The following is an 18810-nucleotide window of genomic DNA, read 5'->3' on the forward strand; positions in this document are numbered from 1 at the left end:
AAACATCGAGATGAGGGTCCTGGACGAATTCGATCCTCGTATGATTGAGGCAAGCCTTGAAATAACCCTGAGCGCTCAGACCGACCAAGCATCCATGGCCTGGTTGGAAGCCATGCACTCTTGCACAATATTCAGCAATTTTTGGAGTGCACGTCCCTCACGCAAATTCAAACAAAAGATATCGGTGTGAGATGGTAGCTCATCTCTTGGATGGAAGGTCATCAATTAGATATTGCGGCGTGTATTTGCTGCGAATACATGATCTTTTCCCACACTTCAAGGTCGTCGGCTGGTGTGTTACCTCAGGGCTTACTATAGAGCCCCCCGCATATGCGACTTTGAGGCGCAGTTAGACGACTTCATCCGAAATCTAGGGCGATGCATGGATAATGAACTGATTTGTTTCTGTAGTGCATTTATTGTTGCAACACGTTCTACATAAAGGCTAGATTCCACTAAGGTACAAAAGATCATGCATTTACAGCTGTTCTATTTTTACTCAAGCAAGCGTTTTAGGGAAGCCCTGGGCATCCAACAGCGCCTCGCTGTTGCTCAAAACTCGGGGGCCGTCACCTACACGGGTGTGAATAAGCCCCTTGACAGAGCCCACCTCCCACTGCTTAGCAACAGCCTCATTGAATCCCTCTGGCAACGCAGCCTGTACTTCCTGCCCTCTGATGACGACTTTCTCTGCTTGGGGGAAATAGTACAGAATAAGCTGTGTTATCTCACGGATGTTGGGCGTGAGCGCATAAATGACGGCGTTTGGGCCTGCATCGTACGTGTAAGCAGCCTTGGGTTGCTCAGAGAGTCGATTGTACTCCGTGATGATGGCGATAATGGCGCGACTAACATCGTTCATGTAGAAAATGGGCGGGTAAGTGTCAAGAGCGACAGCATGGAATTGGTTCGAGTCCCTCATGGTGATCTCCGCAAAGTCACCGAAACGCTTGTCTGCGATGGCACTCTCGATGTCTGCCATGCGTGAGGGAACGACAAATCCAATGCGGTGCTGGAGGAGTGCGGACGTAACGACAGTACGCTGCATGCCGCTGGTGCTGCTAGTGCCTTTCTTGGCGTCGTTCACGACGCAGATGAGGGCTTCCATCTCAGGCCAGTGGAATTCTGGGGCGACTTGACGAGCTTTGCTGTCTAGCCCAGTTACATCGTCGCTGCCCATGTCCCAGGCGACGAAGCCGCCGAAAAGGGAGCGGCATGCGCTACCGGATCCACGACGGGCGATGAGGCTAAGTTCTTCAGGGGTTTGGGGGAGAGCGTAGAGTTTAGCGAGTGCGTATACGAGGGCTGCGAAGCCTGAAGCGGAGGAAGCAAGACCCGCTGCGGTGGGGAAATTGTTAAAGGAACAGATATGCACGTTGAAGGATGCGATCTAGCTGTGCGTTAGTGACGTGGTGCGAGGATCTATGGAGAAGCCGCACCTTTGGTTGATCGGGGTTTGCTGCTTCAAAGGCTGCACGAAGACGCTTCATTTCAGAGATGCATGTATGGAGACGACCGCCGGCTTTGATTGGGTCTACCTTGCCATTGAGCCAAAGGCAATCAGCGGCAAAGGAAGGGTCAGCGCGTGCAGTGGTTGTGCTCCGGAGGTTATCCTGGCTCAGAGTGACGGAGAGAGAGGAGTTGGTGGGCAGGATGAGTGACTCATTGCGCTTTGCCCCAGTATCTACAATCATATAATAGATTAGATCTTGTCCCAGCACATAAGTAGCATTAATGATCACTTTATGCAGGCGATGTTAACTGGTGCAGATGTTGTTGCTTGGTAGACGGACATGGTGGATGAGAAGAAAGTTAATGTTGTTGAAATATAGTAATGGCGCCTTATAAGTTTCAATAAAAGCACATCGTACGAGCGAGCATAATCCTTATTCGCGATCGAGGATCATGCAACTTTAGCGATTAACGGTGGCTGTGCAAAAGACATGAGTGACCCGGTCACGCCGTCCGTTGCCGGTGTAACAGTGGCAGTGTCCCTCTGGTCGAGCTTTTGACTTGAATTATTGTTTCGTCCATTCTACCAACTCCACTGACGACAACGACGAGCACGACGACGACGGCAGCGAGCAAGATATTTGTCAAAGACACTTCAACTGTCTCTCTTATTCTGTTTATATTATCGTGTAATTCTGACGTCCGACGTGTAGAGGTCTCCTTGTAGTGCATATTTCCTGCGTGTGATATTGCGTTGGCCCAGATGCGATGTTCTACCCTTCGCAGTCGCCCGCAATTTCACACAAGCTCGCAAACCACCCACACCATGTTAATGTTCAAGACCAGTCCCCTTGGTCTCGAAATGTTAATCACACACATACGCATCACCCACAGCAGAGCATAGGTCCACCTCCACCATCCCCAGGTTACCCGCTCTATACAAATGGTGCTGTAAATCCTATTCAGCATCACCCGCATCATCCCCTTTCACACCCCCCGCTCCCTCACCACCAGCACCAGAATTCTTTGTCTCATTACCCTTCCCCACCCAATGGTCACAACCACCCGCAGCATATGGGCCAGGGTTCACCAGGAAGTGTTGGCAGCCAGATCATAACGCCCCATTGGCAGCAGCAGCTTCTCAAGTGTGAGGTATGTTGAGCAGTGTCCCATTTAATTTAATCTTATAATACGTCATACAAAGATGATCAGGTCTTCCCGGTCTTCACATCACCGTGCCCGTGCTAGCGCTATGGCATCACGCACGGTCATCAAATCCGCTATCCCTATCACAAATCCCAACCTTGTCAAGCCCAGTACGAGCACAAATACTGACATCATAGAATCCTCCCCGAAGGACTCACCCGGAACACCAGCTCTATCCTCCACCCCCGCCTTGAGTGCCGGTGAGGGCTCACCAGGCGTCACGAATGCTGCGGTTAATCACCCTTCATCCACTGTTGCTCCTATTGCCGAGGCCCCGCGGCCTACCGCCAAAGCCCCACAGAACACCTGGAGCTCCCTTGACATGGGTGGCATCAATATTAAAACCATCCCACCTTCCTCTGGCCTCTTCACGTTCACTTTCCTCATCAACCTTTATCTCAACCACAATGCCCTCACCTCTATACCCGCCGGAATTGCGAAACTCCGCCACCTTGAGCTCCTCGATCTTAGTGGAAATAACCTCTCAACAGTTCCTGCCGAGCTTGGCATGCTCACTCAGCTGAAGGAGTTATACTTGTTTGACAACCACATTGTGACCCTGCCACCTGAACTAGGCAGTTTGCACCAGCTACAGACAATTGGTGTCGAGGGTAATCCCATGGACACGTCTCTCAAGGCCATTGTGCAGAAGGACGGCACATCTGCCCTTATTTCTTACCTGCGTGACAGTTGCCCTGTCCCATCTCCTCCACCGGAGCGTCTTTGGAAGTCCCTCATCTCGCCTCAAGAGCGCGAGGCCCTTGCCACGGATCCTGCTACAGAGACGCTCAGTGCTCTCTGCTACAACATTCTGTGCGAGAAGTACGCGACGGAGCGGCTGTACGGGTACACACCGTCGTGGGCACTCAGCTGGGATTACAGAAAGGAATTGATATTGACGGAAATAATGAATTACGATACCGACTTTTTGTGCCTGCAAGAGGTGGATATCGCACAGTATGAGGACTACTTTGTGAAGCATTTGCAGGGGCAAGGGTATGAGGGAATTTACTGGCCGAAGAGTAGGTATAAGACGATGAGTGATGCAGATCGTCGGCAGGTTGATGGGTGTGCGACGTTCTACAAGGCAGACAAGTGAGTCTTTATGTTGACCTTAAGTTGACATTATTTATCCATTCTATCAGGTTCTCCCTCGTCGAACGTCAGCTCATTGAATTCAGCACCGTCGCAATGCAGCGCCCCGATTTCAAGAAAACAGATGACATGTTCAATCGTGTGCTAGGCAAAGACCATATTGCCGTTATCTGCCTCTTGGAGGTGAAAGAAACTGGCACCCGCATCATTCTCGCCAATGCCCATATTCACTGGGATCCCGCCTATCGTGACGTCAAGCTCGTCCAAGTCGCGCTCCTTGTTGACGAGATCGAGAAGATCGCTGCGAACTTTGCGCGGTTGCCCCCAAGGCCGGATACACCCCGCGCGCCCGTCTATAGCGATGGAAGCAAGATCCCCCTGATCATTTGCGGAGACTTCAACAGTGTCCCGTCTTCGGGCGTGTATGAGTTCCTCAACAACGGGAGTGTGCCGCCCGACCACCCAGACTTCATGAGTCACCTGTATGGGCGGTATACCACGGATGGGTTGCGGCATCGTTTGGGGCTCAGGAGTGCGAATGCGACGGCGGGCGAGGCCCCGTTGACGAATTATACACCAGGCTACCAAGGCGAGCTCGATTATATATGGTATTCGACTGCAAATCTGGCTGTGAATGCGGTACTAGGAGAAGTGGACAGAGGGTACTTGGAAAAAGTGGTAGGATTCCCGAACGCTCATTTCCCATCGGAGTAAGCCTCCTCTCTGTCTTTTGGAATATAGACTTGTTTACTAACATGCTTGATAGTCACATATGCATCATCAGCGAGTTCCGCGTGAAGCCTCCAAGACCTCCAGCCTTGCTACCAACGGCGTCTTGAGCAAGCTAGCAAGTATCCAAATACATCATTTATCGTCTCATTTCTTGTACGCACATGTATTTGGCGGTACATTGGTTCTACATATCGGGGTGCACACATCACATATTCATGATATTCTTTTTTTCATGTCCAAGTATCTTTGTTTGTTGATGCTGCTGCTGTCGTCGTACGTCGTCCTTTCAATTTTTCGTACGATTTTTGTTTTATCCTTTTCTTCGTTTGTCTTTCTTTTTCTGTTCCATGTGTTCTTTTTTTCTTTCTGGTGTTCATTATAATGTTTGCGCCCCCTTCAAGCGCCATTGACACACATACATACATACGACATACGACAAACTTTGTAGCATGTAGCACATATGTGCTGTACGGTTCTTTGTATATGAAACGGCTATTACCTCTGCTCCTTCCCTGACTCCCGACATTAGTGGGGCAAAACTCTGCCGGCTGCAGCCGCTGCACCCGTGTTTGGTCTTTTCGGTCACAATCATTTAGCACCATTATTTGTTAGAGTCTAGTCCGAGGCCCCTCAGTACTAGTCAGTACTCCGACGTACCTACTACCAACACAACGTGTGTGGATGTCTATCTCAAGATGGAGTCTTATTGTGCACGTCAAGTAGTAGGGTTGTTCATCCAATCACACGCAGGTCATGATGTTACCTCGTCGTGACTTTGCCATAATAGCTCAGCCGTTGTTGAGTTATGTTGATCTCCGTGTCTGAAATGGTTTGACAACCCGAACGTTAGATCCTTGACCTAGCCTGGTGGTAAGGCTGTGCGTACTTCCCATTCATCTCTCGAGGATCACCTCAGCAGACGGCTGTATTGTTCAGCACGCAGTATTGTCAAAGCACCTTAGGTCTTCTGCGATTTCGGCTCAAGCTAGACAGTGACCACCCTGATAGAAGGCGAAATCACAATTCAGATGTCCTGGAAGACGATTGTCTGTTCGCCGACCGTGTCACAGGTTCTGCCTGTACTCTCTGCCTGTAATCTGCCAGGCTCAATCTTCCTGATGGAACTCCCGAGTACTTGGCGAACTCGAAATTCTAGGACATACTAAAAGCAAATCGTCTTCCTACTGCCAGTATCATATCTATCATTCGAGTTCATCATCTCATATTTACGAGCTATGCGTTCTTCCTCGCTGTTGTTACTTCTATGACAGCATCTATGTCTGTCAATGCTCATGCCGGAACTAATGGTGGATGCCTGGATAAAAACTCATTTTGCAGGGTGTCGAACAAGGGCGCAAAATGTTGTCCACCTCTTCAGTGTGTTGGGCGAGTCGTTCCCTTTGATTCAACCTCGTGACTCACCTTTGCGTCTTGTACCAATTGTAGTCTCGTCGTTTTGATCCAGTATACTACTGCGGCCGCCCCGGCGATCCGTCGAGCTCGGAAGATTGAACATATTGTACAGTGAGTAGTGTTTCTGCTTCCGCGTTGGTACAGTGGTTGATCGCACGATATGCAGCTTTTGCGCGGTTGGTCGATAGCATGCTTCTGTACAAAGTTTCATGTTGCCTTGACCAGACTCTTGGATAACATCAAAAAAAACCTCTGGTAACAAAAGAAGGTCCGTGTTAGACCTTATCTTCGCAAAGTTCGATTAATATTCAGATGTTCTGACATTTCCAAACTTTCTTGTTTAATATTTTATTCGTCTTATTGGTTACTTTGTCCTGCTGGCACGTGTCTTACTTCAAAATGAAATAAAAAGACTAGTTTGCGTTTAATTCGATGGACACAAAACATGCCAGGAATAAGCAACTCGGGGACTGGCGCAGGCGCCGTCACGATTTGTGCTCCAGGTACCGCGTCAGGAAACTCGCTACGGATCTTGCTCGATCAAATCATCATGGCGCGATTCGCATATCCAACAAACGATGGATTTGATGTATAATCCCCATTTGCGAATACCGACGCTCGGGGCACAGCGAAATTCGTCCGTAAGTGGTGTGTTTGGTGGCAAGAGTATAGCATCGTAGATGCACAAACATATTCTACGCAGGACTTTACACTGGCAAGCGTCACTGCCTGCAAGACCCTGCAATGGAGGTGCCATACCTGAATTTAATTTATGGCCTCTTCCGATATCAGTATTATCAGCGTACGACAAACGGGAAATGAACATAACAGACCAGAAGGGAATGACGGTTCCTTCGGAACGGAAGCTGAAGTAGCTTATCTGGATTATATATCCGCCCAAGCCGAGATGGAACAGGATGTCCGATGGAACATGTCAAAAAATGCTCGAGTCGGAAAGTAGCCATATAGAACTTGAGACACTGAAATGGCGATATGAATGGACACGTAGTACGTGCTACGCATGTCGGAAAGGCCCGAGTCTCGGCTCTCGATCAGATATCCCAGTACTTGCTTTCAGTGCTTTCAGCTCGATAAATGGGGGAATACCAATATCAGCATTCTGGTGCTTAAACAAGGAATCAAAGGAGACCAGACTCCAGAGGGAGTGTGAACCCCATGTCAGACGGAGAAGGATTGCCATTCAATCACCCCCTGAATGCTCTTCGTGTTTCTGTTGTGAGAGTTCAGGTAATGATCGAGTTCTAATAACAGGGTACGACAAATGGGCAATAAAATAGGTACAAACCAGAACGGAACGACGGTCCCTTGAGAATGGAAGCTGAAAAAGGTTACTCAGGGGTTAGTTGTAGACATGGATCTATAATGAGATGGTTCACATGCTGATGTCGGAGACCGGTGGTATATTAACAGAATCTTGAATTATGGAAAACGACGGTGCCTCAACCAATACTGCAATGGACGTGCAGATCTTCCTTTCTGGTGACCTTGGCGTGGAAAATTAGGCGTCGGGAGCACTTTGAGATTTGGTGTGCCTATATAGCAGTGGAAGAGACAGTACCATATATCAAATACAAGGAACACCCTCCTATTGAAACTCACGCTTTGGTACCTACAATCGATCGCGATTGCAATGTGCCTATTTTGAAACCGATGAGGGACACAAAAGACTTTCCCCTGGTGGGCCTAAAGACCCAACGCTTCGAATATTTCCATATGGAATTGTGGTGCCATTGCATTATGCATGACCCGCCATTGGATAAATTATGCTAGGCCGCCTACAAATAATAATAAGACGTCCTTCCAAGATGCCAAAGATGTAAACCACATATACAAGACTCCATAACTACGCAGCAAAGCCAGAGTACTTCCTCAAGCCTTGTACAATGTATCCAAGAACATTGTAGCGAGCTCGCTGACCATCTCTGGGCCGACGGCACTGGAATTTCCAAGTCCTAAAAGAGTAGCAGGGTCAAATCACACATCCATCATGATTGTGACAAATGATGAAACAAAGGCGGAAAACGGAGGAAATAATAGGACAAAGCAGCAGACGCGAGTTGTGAACATGATTCTCAGGTCACAAAACTCGACCACAAATAAAATTAATCAATCTTTGAAACGTACCGTAGAGCCTAACCATCGTCCCCTTCCCAGATGGCGTCAATTTAGCTTGCTGCACAGAGTCCCTGAGATCTGCGATGAACGTATCAACAAGCGGGAGCGTAAGACGCTTTCAGATAAGCGTATGATTCAGTCCCATGGTGCGGAGAACAAAGCAAGAAAACCTACTGTGCATGCGATATGTACTGCGGCTGGTCCGGACAGCGCATTGAGATGCCAGCCTCTCTTCGACATTGCATCTCCGACTTCGTGGACGTTCACCTCAGGAGACTTAGACCCGAATGCAACGACAGAAGCGGGCGGGGAGCCAAGTACATACAGTTCCGGGATGGAATTTGTAATGGTGTTGGCAATCGTACGCGCGCATGAAACAATTTCGCGGCAGGACTTGAGATAACCACTAAGAAATAGGCTCAGGAATTAAGAACAAATCGAGGGGAAAACAACGATACGCACTCTGATCCCATGTATTGCATCGCTGCCCAGGTTCCCGCGATCAACGCACCAGGTCTAAGCGCATGGAAAGTCAGGCGCAAAAATAAAGGAACTAGGGATGGGCATACCGGGAGCCTGACAAACTCGGGCTGGCATAAACTCCACCTGCAAAGAACTGAAGTTGGTAAAAAAAAGTTTGCCAGAATGCTACGAACCTGTCCAGTAAGGTGTGACATAGTATTGATGACGCCGTAACGCAGCGTCGCGGTACATGATTACAGAGGACCCCTATAGGATCTGGTAAGCATTTGCGAGGTGCACATGAACGAAGCCTGACCTTGGGTGCAACCCATACTATTATGCCATCAACATCTCCATCAGTTACATACAACTGAATTGTATGATGATGATTTACCTTATGAGTATCGCAACTGATACTGGTAACTCCACGAACTTCTGAAGTCGAAAGGACTTAGTTTATACCTTGCGCCTCCGTCTTCTCCGTCAGAAAGTCCTGCTTTCTCTAGGAACGGCACAATGAAGGACCCAAGGCAACAGTCAACATGCAGGCCAATATTGTGCTTTGCAGCAAGTTCGCCCAAAACAACTATATCGTCTTGATTTCCATCCGGGAAATTGACAGCTGATCCTACAAGCTGCACGACAGCGTTCAATACTACCGCTATGATAGAGAAGATGCTTACAAGGATTGTGTTCCGGTTGCTATTGAAAATTATCTAAGCGACATATCATTGACGTAGGAAGGGACACTTACATGGCTCTACGAACGCGTTTGATGTTTACCTTTCGAGTTACTGGGTCTACTGGAATCAAGTGCACTTTTACTTTCATGTACGCTCCGCCTTTGTCAAATGCGGCGTGGGCGGTTGCTGGAACAATCCTATAATATTGACATTAGGACTAACTCACGTCTTATGAGCCTCAATACTCACATCTCAGGCTCCGTGATACCCTTCACTTCTCGTGCCCAGTCTCTATAAGTTTTGATAGCCATGACAATGGACTCAGTACCGCCTGAGGTCATGGTACCAGCTCCATCCGGGTTGTTGTACATCCGTAGGCACATTGAGACGATCTCAGCTTCCATCTTGCGGACAGCAGGGAAGACGTCCGGATGCAAAGGGTTGGAAACTGTGTAACGCTCGAAAGCAGCGACAATAACTCTTGACAGATCCTCTCCCCCATCTATTTAGAAGGGTGAGATAGGAAATGACTGTTGTAATTAACGCACGGTAGACTGCCCCTGATAATTTCCCATGTTTCCAATCAGCATGCGGACCCAATTCGCCGTCCATCTTCTCCATCTCTGCTAGTATCCACCCCATTGATTTTCCTTCGTCTGGGAGAACGAGATGCCGGGAAACATCGACTCCTTGGGGTACGAGCTTGCCTTCAATATCCAGTCTCGCCTGGTCCAACTGCTGCTGAACATCCTTCTGCACTGAGGGTATTTTCAACGCTAGTAGTAATACTTGCTGTCTTTCGGTCAGCTTTCATAACAGTAATACTTAGTGAAAGCCACGCACTCTATAGGACCATGTCCAGGAGTCTCTCAGAGAGTCAGTTATGCCTCGAGCTTGGACATGCCTGCAGAGCTTGAGGGACTGAGTTATGACGAAATAAAAGAAAAGTGCTGTCTTTGCTGTCTCGAACGGTGTCCTGGTCCGTAAGAAATCCCTAACGATCACTGGGTCCTGCAGAACGAGTCTGATAGAAGACATTTTGAGGTTGAAATCGACGTTCCGCAGTGATAGTAGTATGTAGAAGGGCGTGAGTTTCGACAATCCGCCAATTACCTCACATGTCAAGCGGCAGATTAATTTGCCAAGTGCTTCCGGACCACCACCATGAACAACATGCGGATGGTATCTCTTTGACATTTAATTATGAAGCGATGATCACTAAATAAATGCATTTAAGCTTGCGGAGGAGGAGGAGAACGACGACGGCACTGAAGTTACATGGGGTGCGTTTTGAGTCTTTGACACTCGGGGTGTTAGTCGATTGAGTGCCTTTAGAGGATCAGCAGCGTATCAACACCTTCTCCAAACTCAATACTCGTCTCAGGAGCATAGAGGAACGACTCGAGGAACTCAGGGTGTGTTGATAAGATAAACACTTGTTCTAGTCTCATGATAGCTTCCAGCAAGAGAAGGAAGCATTGGATGACCTTTCTACAGAGCTCGAGCTTACTGACGAGGACGAAAGTGTGTTGTGCGTCTGAAGATCGTGCTCGCGCAAGAAGAAGGACTGACTTTTTTTTGGCAAACCAACCAGATACAAGATCGGCGAATCTTTCCTTCACCTGCCCCAACCCCGCGCGATGATGAAACGACTTGAAAAGGACCAGGCGGTGTTATCTGCTCAAGTCTTAGACCTATCAGCAGGCGCAGAACAATGCGAAAAGGAGATGAAGGAGCTGAAAGTTACGTTGTACGCCAGGTTTGGCCGTGCAATCAATCTCGATGAATGATCAGTATCAGCGTAAAGTGTCACTCAAACATTAGGATGCTATCGCCCTCATCGTAGCCTTCTGATTCGCGTCACGCAGGTCAGCTACATCTGTATCTCGTGGGACATAACCGCGGCACCGTCGATCTGTCATAGGCGTGTGTCACGATTTGCATGCAGTACTGTACGAGCGCGATTAGGAATCTGAATCCTGATATCATCATCAATAGCCCAACCGTCAACAAATAAGGCGAGTTCCCCGATCTAGTTAATATATGGGGCAACATTCATACACAATATGACGATCCGTGCTAAGGAATCTAGGTCTATTAGACAGCGTTCATAGTATTTCTGTCGTCCTCAGGCGGCCTGCCGAATGCTCCCATCGAGTCTAGTCGGTAGTTGACTTCGCAGAACTCTGTAGAAAAGCGCATCATTCACCTGAGCTGCCGGCCCAAGGCTGCAGCGCTGAAGAATCGACAATTGTCTATATGCCTTGGGCCGCTATAATGATGCAACTTCCGTTATCGTTTTGCTGACAAAGCTAGGATGCCTAACAGAGGTTTCGTGCTCACAACGCGGCCAGAGGTAAAACCAACGGGCCAACTAAATCGAAATGATAAGAAGGCCAGCGCTAGCCAGGTACAGCAGCATTAGAATGCCCGTTCGGTATTTTCGAGATTGGCACCAACCCAAAGGATCTGAGGTAACGGCGATCATCTTCCCTGATGGGTAGCGCATGGCGACGCCACGATGGGATCAAGTTCGTCTGTGGAACCTGAAGCTTGAAGTATAATGTGGTGATGAAACGATTGGAGAGAAATAAAAGCAGGGTCCAGGCAGTGACGGTTTCCAGGGGCGGGCAATTCGTAGCAAGCCGTGAGGTCGAAATTTGGGATATAGACACAAGACTACCACCAACTTCGTAGCCAACGATACGTCCAGCAAGGCCACTCGCGTGGAATCGCCGTGGATGCACGGCTTCTCACAGGGGTGTCTTGCCAGGGTGAAATATTCAGGATTTGGATACGTTGACCTGGCAGCAGGTCCGCCCGGATGAACATTGGCCTTGAAGCACTCACTGTGTCTGCACCATCTCCGGGAACCCTGCTGGCGCCCTCGTATGCATGGCTAGTGATGAAAGTGTCCACCTCTCGCGGATCTCAGATCTTAGATCGACGAACTATCGCTAAATTTGAGCATGGTGAGCGGTTGCACTGTGCCTGAGAATTGGAATGCATTACCGGAGAACTCTGAGTTAAGTCGTTTATTTCTCCCTCGCACGCAAGGTACAGCATCCGAAAAGGTCGCACAGCTGTGGCACGACGACAAGTCACCCACAACTTTGCCAAGCGTCCGCCACCATCGGAGCCGCCCGATAATATTTGGTATTAAGAAGGATAATATTGCACAAGACAAGGAAGCGGAATGGGAAACAAAATAAAAATACATAATGGATCCTAGATAAGCTAGAAACTACCGCACAAGGCGAAAGAATGGATTAACGGATTCCGAATGTGTGGTCGTTGTAACTTGTTGCCCATCCATCTCTCCAATGATACAAGCCACGTTTCTAAATCCTAGGCGTTTCTACACGTCGCGATCAATCCGGACTAGCATGAAGATGAAACAGGAAACAGAGAACCCTCGTGGTCGTCGGTACCGGTAGAACGAACCTTATTGTATCGCAAGGATGTGGTCATCGCATGGGGTTGTATGGTGCAATCGATTGGTATTCCGTAGTCTGACAGAAAAAACACCGGGACAATCATTCCTTTTTCAATGGTACTGCCGCACAAGCCGCAGATTTGAACTTTAAGACGGTGATCACTTTCTTGTAGGATGTACACGCGTGCCAGTGTGTATCACGATACGAACATCTGTATATTGTTTCCTAGATTCCACTGTAGTATAAACGTGCCATGATTGCGTCTCCTTTCAGCTTTACACTCTTCCGTTACGTCCAGACCTTCAATGAGGGTGAAGTTATGGACCTAAGATATCTACTACAATGATCACAGTAAAACGGTCGTGTAATGTTCGCCCACTTGCATTGCAGCCGTATTCTTTGCAACAACTTTGCATGGACTTGCTGATAGTGTTCATGTGCACCTCTTCCAGCTAGCCGCACCTCTACTAGCATGGATAGCTGGAGAGGTGCACATAAAGACCCGATAATAACCAATCTCCAGACCACAACGTCCAACTGAGCGGTCCGCGGAAAAGACGGTGGCAAAATCTTTGCCGGTTCCTCCCGATGGTCACACATCTATAAATTAGTGTTGTTCCAATGTCCGAGCGAGCTCCGAAGGAAAACAGGTCCGAAGTGATCCGAACGCAGGTGCAGGCGCAAACATAGAGCTTTTTTAAAACTTTAGAGTTAGGGAAGTTGGAGTCCCGTATCATGTGCATGGTGCGGCATTGATTCATATAGCCCGCAATAGATTCTGTCCGATTCGTCAGTTTCGATCTTTTCACGTTTGAAATGAGCACAGCAGTCGAACCTCGCGTTTCACTTTCATGTACTTCTATGAGACTTCGCTCGAGGGGCTTCTTAAAGCACTTCCAGATCCAACGGACCAGAAAAGCACTAAGAAATCGCTTGAGCGTTGAGTATTCAAAACCCGTCTGAACCAATCTAGGGGAGCCGGAGCACGGCTGCAGTGCTGCAGGATGAGTCATTGCTCGTTGTCTACAGACTTTCTAAAACAACACCGAATCCGATGGCATGTCAAAACTTTAAAGCTCAATCAACGCATATCAAGTGCATATCGAGCGTGAGATTGGCACATATCAAGCGTGCGATCTTACCTTGTTCGTGGTTGGGCATGTCGTTACTCGTGGAGCGATATAGTAGCTGTCTCGCTTGTCGATGGACATTGATATTGATTCGTCGAGTCGGAGTATGTGCCAAATAGTGCATGAATGGCGGCATCGCGAGGACCATAGCGATTGATAAGAGAGAACCACACTGTGCACAGCCTAAAAAACACCGCAACAGTCGAGATAACAAACGTGATCCAGTGAGTAGACGACCAGTGGCAGAATTGAAGTTGAAGGATAAGAGAAAGGGAGAAAGAGGGACGTATGATCTTATTATAGTATCATAGCGTGTGAAATAGTATGAGTATGTCGCTGTGCACTCTTGCGCACTACATACCGGAATTAAGACTAGAGATGAGATGGTGTCGCTCGAAGGAGTATTGCGGTGTGCTGGCACACAAAGGACTGCGGAGAATCTTCGGGAGAGCGCGCGCGCTCATTTGGCTCAAGGCTCAGTGAGGCGCCAGACTATAATTCAAATTGGGCTGGAACGCTAGATAAGCACGGTCTTGGGCTACTTGTGTTACCGGTCTAAAAGCGAGATTAGGACGTGGCTACGTTGCAGTGAACAGTTCCAAGGGCCTGGACTTACATCAAAGTGGTGGAGAGTTCGAGGGTGTAAGACTTTGTAATGGAATGTATGAGCAACTGAGTTGCAAGTGGTTGGCGAGATCCAGTTGATATACAGCATGATACCGAGATCTTGGAAATGGAGGGCGCGCTAGACAAGAAGATAACAAGTAACACTGCGCTGTAACACATTCATTGATGAATTGGCGTTTGTATCCGCATCAGACGCAAGACGAACCGACGGCTGCCAATGGATGTGCCTTTCATTTTGGTAGTAGCACTACTGAGGAGATTGAAATTGTGGCCTGACCCACCCGACGACCTAGAACCCTGGAATGCAAAGCTATGCAAAGGCGAGATAAGTGTTGCGCTCGGATACGATTACTGTAAATGACGATGGGAACCATGGGTGAGATAACCGCTGCAAGACCGAAGGCCGATATCGACGGCAATTCCATTTGAGCAGATCTCTTTGGAACGTCTAATGATAGTGTGCTAGAGACAGACTGTAGCTCGGGGACTGCCGTAGGCCCGTAGAGCCAGGTCGTCGATCCTGCCGCATACCGGATTAAGATTTAGCAGCCGGCTCGTTTTGTGCCGCAAGCAGCATTCGGACGAACGACGATATTTGAAAGCTGTGAGTTTTATTATAAGAATGACTCAAGTCTCGCCTGGTCGACGTTTTCTTTGTCGCTCACAATTGTTAGGAGGTTTCGGTATCCCATAAATTTCAGGACTAGGACCAAGCGCTACTAGTAGGTGAGTCTGACTTGTGCGTCTATAACTCTCCTCAAATTCCAAATCATCCTAACCAGGGTCTCTCCGCCAAGATGGCATTCAGTATAACGCGCCCGTCCTCTCCTCAACTCCTTACTTCTACACCCGTAGATGATCATCTTAGCGCAGCTCTTCACGCCGCTCTCAGTCGCGTACATGACGACATGGTCCACCAAGACAGATCACATCACCCACCACCTGACAAGTCTCGCATAGACATAGTCCTAGACTCTGATGTCCTTGCATTAAAAGGCACAACGGCAGACACAGAACCTGCCTTGCTTTCTGGATATGTAGTCCTCACACTCTCCGAAGCGACATCTATCAAAGAAATAAATCTCCAATTTCGTGGCAAAACTCGCGTGCCGCCTCCTCTTCACGAACCGTACGTGCTTTCTTTCATGTCGGCCTTCTTCTCTGAATGAAAAATTTGCCTAGAATTTCCCTCAACTCATCTGGGCAGACATACAGTCTTTGCACATATGATTGGTCCTTCCTTGAAGGCGAGAAACGCCACTCTCACACCCTCAAAGCAGGTAAACACCTTTTCCCATTCTCGCTCGCTCTCGGCGGCACCCTCCCCTCCTCAATGTACCTCCCCTCCACTACGTCCCCGTCATTTATCTCCTATAAACTTCGTGCAACCGCCATCCGCCCTGGCCTTGCGCACAACCTCCACGCATCACACCCCGTTGCCCTAATACGGAGCTTTGCAGCAGACTCGCTCGAGTATCAACAGACGCTCGAAATCGAGAACACATGGCCTGATAAACTCATGTATACTATCGTCCTCCCCCATCGTGCTTGGGCTGCCGGCGATACACTCACTGCCCTCTGCAAATTTGTCCCTCTCGCCAAAGGTGTCCGCGTCCTCAGCGTCCTCACCAACCTTAACGAGACCGTGAAGATTTCTTCAAGGGGGAGCGAACACACCAGATCCGTTGTGACTACAAAACACGAGGTCACCGATGGCAAACTCAAGCTTGTCAGCGAAAGTTGGTATGGCATCAGGCAGCCCCTCGGCTCAGGTGCTACATTGCATCCCCTTGGCGCTACCGGTGTCAGTGTACCTACATCCCCTGCCCCAGAGGATAGACCGCCAAGTTTTAATCTACCCGATCTACCCCTCCATCAAGTCCCCAGCATACCATCCTCGTCCTCTTCCTATTCCCACTCTCAGCCAACCGCAAGCTCTTCCTCTGCCCCTTCACATGATCGCCATCCCTCCCACGACGAACCCCAAGACCCCGTTCCAGACGAATTCACCTTAACAGATCTCATTTCCCCACTCTCTCTCACCCTCCCGCTAACTCTCCCCCCGTCCCATTCTCTCGATCCAATCTACATCTCACACCGAATCCGCTGGTCCATCCTTATGTCAAACCTCGACGGGCATACTTCTGAACTCCGCTGCACCCTCCCCCTAACCATACTTGATGGGCATCTCCTCACAGAAGCTCGCGCCGGTGGGCGTTGGGTCCGCCGTGTCGTCTTGGGCGATTACGTAGGTGAAGGCGAGAGCGCCGGCACAGGCATTTTCGGAGAAGGAGAAGACAACGAGGAGGAAGGTGAGACGCTCCCCAGCTACACTGCTCATGTCAGGGACCGCGTCGCCAACGCCTTCCTATCCTCTGGTTCCACCATGCGAGTCGTCAACCCTTACGTGTTCACAGCACCACATATCTCCCCAACACCAGGAAGTGCCACCAGCGCATCCTTCCCGCTGCGTTCAGGAACGAGTTCGCCACCACACCCACATACACATGCACATGCACATGCACACCCACACCCACATACGCATGCACATGCACACACATTCCCGCACAGCGTACTCGATTGGGTCAATTCTGAACTTTTACATCATCCACGATCGCCGCACTCGAATTCTGATCCTACGAGCCAAGTCCCAAGTCGGCTTGTTTCGCGCGCGCCTAGTCCCGAACGGCGTGTGTGGGGAGCAATGGGGCCGCCTGCCCCGGATTCACACAGACCTACTCAGGCTGCAGTATCTGGTTCAGAGACGTACAGACCTCCGGCGGTATCAGGTCCTGAAACGTATACCCACTCACCGCCTGCATCCCGTACGCGAGGCACGTTGCTGACGGTCACGATGAAGCCACTTCATTCCGGGTGGCTTAGTGGGGGCTCGAGGACCGGGAGCCATTCGAATCTTGTGGGGATGACAAGCGTCAGTGGGCCGTATGGTGTGTCTGGGCATGGAGGTATATCTGTCTCTGCTGGATCTGGTGGAGGTGGAGGAGCCCATCCCCACTCACGATCATTCGGGATTCTGGTATCGCCACTTCAACCACTCGAATACCCACAAGGATTGGCCTCGAATACGGGAGGACATTCACATCCGCGCGCTGCGTTTAGTGTTGGTGAAAGTGGAACACAGACGCCTTATTTCAATGGTGCGCATTCTTCGCCGCATAGTCCTCGTTCACCTCCTGCTGAGATCGCGGAGAGCGCGATTTGGGGGAGGGGGGTGAATTCGAGCGGTGGTGGTGGGGCACGTGAGGAGGAGTTGGATGGTGTGGATGGGGTCGAAGTGAGTGTGGGAGGGGTTCAAGAAGGGAATGCAAGTGGTGTTCTAGATGATGAAAACGTAAACGCGAATGCAGCGCCCGACTATCGCGTATCGTTTCAGGGATGTGTCCCCCCACTGTCAAGTCTAGCGGGTTTGCCGAGTTATGAGGAGGCTGCTGGATCTGGGTCTGGAGTGCGGCATGAGAGGGGAAGGTCTGGTCAACTGGATGGGTTTGGATCTGGGTTAGGTTTGAATCTCGATGGGAGACAGGGGAGTACGCTGGAGGGGAGACGTCCTCGCGATGGGCGACATCCTATCCTGCAAGACGGGTCGCATCATATCTTGCATGACGAACCACTTTCTATGTTGCATGACGAGCGACATTCTAGCACGCACGACGGTCCCCATCCAGTTCAACACGATAGGCCTCCTAGTCCACACGAGGCGCGGGACGGAATACGGTTGAGGGTGCCGATTCCTCGGTGGAGGAGGGTGAGCGGTGAGGGGTTGTAACGTTTGTGAATACTCCTCGCACTCGCGTTGCATGCCATCCCTCCCGTCTCCTTGGGCTCGACTGGGCATTGACCCGGCATCTCTCCTTAAACTCATGTCCTCTCATTCGACATCGCATCTCCGTAGACCAAAAGCATCGTTAAAGAATGACGAAACGTCCTCCCCGACCAGCTCGTCGTTTTGCATACTTACATCATGATAATAGCAATATTATTCATCTCATCTCGCCTCCCCATCATGTCCTCAACTCGCATCTCCATTCATTATAGATCTCCGATAGCCAATCGACTGTATTATGTTTAGACTTATATTTTATGTATTAGGGTCTCGGGACTTGATTCCGAGGTTGTAGTGTAATAAGCAACGGGCATATGAGGAATGTATTGCATTTGCTGCTACGACGACGGAATTCAGACAAATGCGTACTGTGGATACTAGTTAATATTAGGAAAGACCAAGTACGATGTTGGAAGGAGGGGGGTGGGCTACAAGTGTCAGGGGACAAGTCCTTCGAGTGCTTTATCCGTACACCACCGTTCTCAAAGTCGTCCTGCATAAACATATTATTGTGTCTTGTACACAGTCCTCGGCGCTGTGTGGGTTTTTTTCTGAATCGTAAGTCGTATGCCAATTAATTCACCACATTCTGG

General features: G+C 49.4%; 5 protein-coding genes across 5 annotated transcripts; 3 read left to right on the forward strand and 2 right to left on the reverse strand.

Annotated features, from left to right (window-relative positions):
* Window positions 1–383: 383 nt before the first annotated feature.
* DFJ58DRAFT_777463 (GHMP kinase) lies at window positions 384–1909 on the reverse strand. The gene is made up of 3 exons (XM_041389560.1): window positions 1763–1909; window positions 1440–1670; window positions 384–1390 (listed from the first exon to the last, which is right to left on the reverse strand). The coding sequence occupies exons 1-3, from the start codon at window positions 1793–1795 to the stop codon at window positions 500–502; spliced, it is 1155 nt and encodes a 384-aa protein (XP_041246097.1). The 5' UTR covers window positions 1796–1909; the 3' UTR covers window positions 384–499.
* A 617-nt stretch (window positions 1910–2526) lies between these two features.
* Window positions 2527–4592, forward strand: DFJ58DRAFT_657432 (Endonuclease/exonuclease/phosphatase; the record flags this gene model as incomplete). Its single annotated transcript, XM_041381979.1, has 4 exons — window positions 2527–2604; window positions 2657–3753; window positions 3804–4463; window positions 4520–4592. The coding sequence occupies 4 exons, from the start codon at window positions 2527–2529 to the stop codon at window positions 4590–4592; spliced, it is 1908 nt and encodes a 635-aa protein (XP_041246098.1).
* Window positions 4593–7323: 2731 nt separating this feature from the next.
* On the reverse strand, window positions 7324–10263 carry DFJ58DRAFT_777467 (PLP-dependent transferase). The gene is made up of 12 exons (XM_041389561.1): window positions 10023–10263; window positions 9728–9971; window positions 9429–9681; window positions 9251–9376; window positions 8959–9198; window positions 8891–8912; window positions 8797–8829; window positions 8691–8763; window positions 8497–8587; window positions 8209–8440; window positions 8044–8149; window positions 7324–7871 (listed from the first exon to the last, which is right to left on the reverse strand). The coding sequence occupies exons 1-12, from the start codon at window positions 10215–10217 to the stop codon at window positions 7789–7791; spliced, it is 1698 nt and encodes a 565-aa protein (XP_041246099.1). The 5' UTR covers window positions 10218–10263; the 3' UTR covers window positions 7324–7788.
* An 80-nt stretch (window positions 10264–10343) lies between these two features.
* DFJ58DRAFT_725751 (Prefoldin subunit 4) lies at window positions 10344–10969 on the forward strand (the record flags this gene model as incomplete). Its single annotated transcript, XM_041385285.1, has 5 exons — window positions 10344–10361; window positions 10417–10462; window positions 10515–10594; window positions 10643–10710; window positions 10774–10969. 5 exons carry the CDS (start codon window positions 10344–10346, stop codon window positions 10967–10969), a joined length of 408 nt encoding a protein of 135 aa, XP_041246100.1.
* A 4030-nt stretch (window positions 10970–14999) lies between these two features.
* On the forward strand, window positions 15000–18558 carry DFJ58DRAFT_777480 (uncharacterized protein). Its single transcript, XM_041389562.1, has 3 exons — window positions 15000–15099; window positions 15156–15502; window positions 15556–18558. Exons 2-3 carry the CDS (start codon window positions 15171–15173, stop codon window positions 18158–18160), a joined length of 2937 nt encoding a protein of 978 aa, XP_041246101.1. The 5' UTR covers window positions 15000–15099; window positions 15156–15170; the 3' UTR covers window positions 18161–18558.
* The last annotated feature ends 252 nt before the right edge of the window (window positions 18559–18810 follow it).

Source organism: Suillus subalutaceus (assembly GCF_016647625.1).
Source record: "Suillus subalutaceus strain FC151 chromosome Unknown DFJ58scaffold_29, whole genome shotgun sequence".
Taxonomy (NCBI): domain Eukaryota; kingdom Fungi; phylum Basidiomycota; class Agaricomycetes; order Boletales; family Suillaceae; genus Suillus; species Suillus subalutaceus.